This window comes from Poecilia reticulata, linkage group LG11, assembly GCF_000633615.1.
Source record: "Poecilia reticulata strain Guanapo linkage group LG11, Guppy_female_1.0+MT, whole genome shotgun sequence".
Taxonomy (NCBI): Eukaryota; Metazoa; Chordata; class Actinopteri; order Cyprinodontiformes; family Poeciliidae; genus Poecilia; species Poecilia reticulata.
In genome coordinates, this window is record NC_024341.1 from 19,385,191 (window position 1) to 19,388,401 (window position 3,211).

Consider the following 3,211-nt stretch of genomic DNA (forward strand, 5'->3'; position numbering starts at 1 on the left):
TAATTTTGGTTTATTCCTCATAAATGTTCTTGTTATAAAAAGTGAATGTTCCACCACAAAAACATTCATATTTTAACACTTATTCAGGGAGAGACGTGAGCAAAGAAATAACAAATMACCTGGTGGAGACATAATCCTTATCAATATATCATAACWTTATTGYAGACATTTTGAAAMTCTTTACCAGAAACTTTGCCACACAAGACTGTTTCCTTTAGATTMTATTTCTGCTGAGAGTCGGGGAGCATCAATGTATACACWGAGGAAACATCAGGATTGAACTTTGACCTTTGACAWCCAGGTTTCAGTCTGATAATTATATAATTCATTTAATTCTAAATTCATTTAGATTTAGAAAAAAAACTKTCATTTATGTTTYTGSTATCAGGTTAATATTAATTTAAKCACTGATTGTTTATTAAAATGTAGCACATATTATAGATATAAATTCATCTAATGCAGACATWACTGAGCACATTTGGGTCTAACTGAGAACAGAAGATATTTTCTGTGTGGATTATAAATCAGTTATCAGTGGGAAACGTTCATCATCTCGGCTGTATTAAGATGACAAATGGTTGCAAGTATTTTCACAATAAAATGTTAAAATAATAAGCCWTTCAATTTAAATAATTTAATCAAAAATGGTTATCAGCTGTTGGATAAACTAAAGCTGTTTATCCAACAGCTTTRGTTTGTAATTTATTTATTAAACTTCCTTTGCTAATCATATTTAAAAGCTTAAAAGTTAAGATTTTGGTTCTCCAATMCAGCAATGTTATTTAAAAATAGCACAGAAACTGTGAAACTGGAGAGTATATTGCATARAATTCAATCATTGAATAAAACATTCAAAACCTAATAAAAATTAGTTTCAAAATAAATTAAACAAATAATTTATTTGTTCTTTTCTCCTTTCTAAATGTCATTATATTTTTTTATAGTACATTTTTTTTACATATACAGGTTGTGCATTTGAGATCCAAGATATCATTTATAATAAAAACCTAGTTTTATGTGACAAAACAAAACTTACAAACACAGCAACAATACAACTAGGTAAATCATGTGATTCTTATTAAATCAACCAATTAAAAAAATCATGTCGGAATGTAAAAATTTACTTGTGTGATGAGGAAAAACCCGAATCTATGACAGTGGAGACATATTTGTAAAGAAAAAAGTATAATATAAAGTAATTATAAAGAACCCAATCTAAAGGATTCCATTCAAATCTTAAATAAAGTGATTTGCATCAGCAGCTCCATGCTCCAGCGCTCTGGGAGAGTTTATAGTCCTGACAGTTGAACACTGGATGACTGACAGCTGTCCTTCATCACAGCAGAAGACACAGAAATCCTCCTCATCATCAGAAACATGACTTTGATCTGCGTCCTCATCTGGACTCTCCTCTGCTGCTGCTTCACAGGTAAAGTCCAGAGAATCCAACTCCTCTCCTCTATGAACATCTGACCCTCTGAAATGAAGCCGACTGAACCATGAAGCTGCTGCATGTTTTTGTCTGTGTCCACAGAGGTCAGAGGTCAGGTAACTGTGACTCAGCCTGCAGCAGTGAGAGTTGATCTGGGAAGAACTGTCAGCATTAACTGTAGAACCAGTCAGAATGTTTATGGTTCTGACCGTTTAGCCTGGTACCAACAGAAAGATGGACAAACTCCTAAGCTCCTCATTTATCGTACCAGCACTAAAGCATCAGGGACTCCAAGTCGTTTTTCAGGCAGTGGATCAAACTCTGACTTCACTCTGACCATCAGTGGAGTTCAGGCTGAAGATGCTGCAGTTTATTACTGTCAGAGTTTTCATTACATCAACAGTCAGGATGTGTTCACACAGTGAAAAACCACCGTACAAAAACCTCCCTCAGTCTGAACAGAAACTGAAATTTGTTCTGCTTCTGGAATCTTCTTGAGAAAGTTCATTGAACACACACCATGGACCCACATTAGAGATTAGTTATGTATTAAACAGAAGAACTCAAACAGCAGGAGGGAAATTCTTGCTACTGCTCATTTGAAACATTAAGTTTTGACGAATCATTGATACTTAAAGTGGAAAACATTCTACAAATCGCCACTCTGAAATAATTTTTTTGTGTGGGATTAGTCAAAAGGAATCACATCATTGTTTCAGATCTCAGAAATTTGGAAGATTCTGGTTTTAAGGTCTGTAAAGGACACACTATAAAGAGAGACTTTTAGATATTCATTGACTTTATCAGCAGTTTTACAGCTGGGAGAAGAAAACCTGCTGATAGTTCAGATCCAGCTGAAGTAACTTTGACTTTGAAAGGTTACAAAGTATTTTACATGTTCTAGACAATCTGACATGAAGTAAAAAAACAACCCCATTAGCAACAACACCAAAACTTATTTTAATCATTGTTAAACACCTTACAGGATTTATTCTCATAAGCACATGTAGTGACAACAGGAAAAAGATCCAGGAGTTGTGTTAGCCCTGGTTAAAATAATTCACTAAGTTTGCCATTACTATTGAAAAATAATTTATATCTCATCATTATTAATGCTTGATCCTGGATTTAGTTTTTAAACCTGGACTATACTACTGACAGAAAATTAAAACCAACATTTTTGAATATTTGTCTGTAAAGGTTCTTGTAGATATTTTCCACAGACAGAAATACAAAATGCTGAGATGTCAAGTCTCTTTCTGCGAATGAATAAATTGAGACATAAACAGTTTTCAGCTATGGATGAAAGAAATGTATGAAAGTATTTTCTCAGAATTATCAAATGACCACATGTAAAGGACATTAGTGATGTCACCAAGAAAAATCTTTAAAAAGTAAAAAAAAAATTGGGTTCTTTGGCAATTGAATGGTTTTAAAAAGATTCCAGCTTATTGTAATAGTTTCTTTTGAATAAATCAAGTTACAAATAAATGTTTGAGAAGTGGAAACAACAATCCCTTGGGAACTAGTTCAAATAGGAGAAACATGATGCTATATTATTTAGCTGATGAATCACAATGAAAAGTTTACAAAGATATGTACATACTTTGCAAACATATTTAAATATCTATTTTGTCATAGAGAGAAACTTTGCATCAGCAGCTCCATGCTCCAGCGCTCTGGGAGATTTTCAGGAATCTCCTCCAGATTCAGTGGAAGTGGATCAGGAAATGGATTAGACTTCACTCTGACCATCAGTGGAGTTCAGGCTGAAGATGC

The 3,211-nt window shown here is 33.6% G+C and overlaps 1 gene segment (V, D, J or C); it reads left to right on the forward strand.

Moving 5' to 3' along the window:
• Positions 1 to 1,234: 1,234 nt before the first annotated feature.
• LOC103472533 (Ig kappa chain V region 3381-like) lies at positions 1,235 to 1,857 on the forward strand. The segment is given in 2 exon segments: positions 1,235 to 1,429; positions 1,535 to 1,857. Coding segments are annotated over 2 exon segments (375 nt in total).
• Positions 1,858 to 3,211: the final 1,354 nt, after the last annotated feature.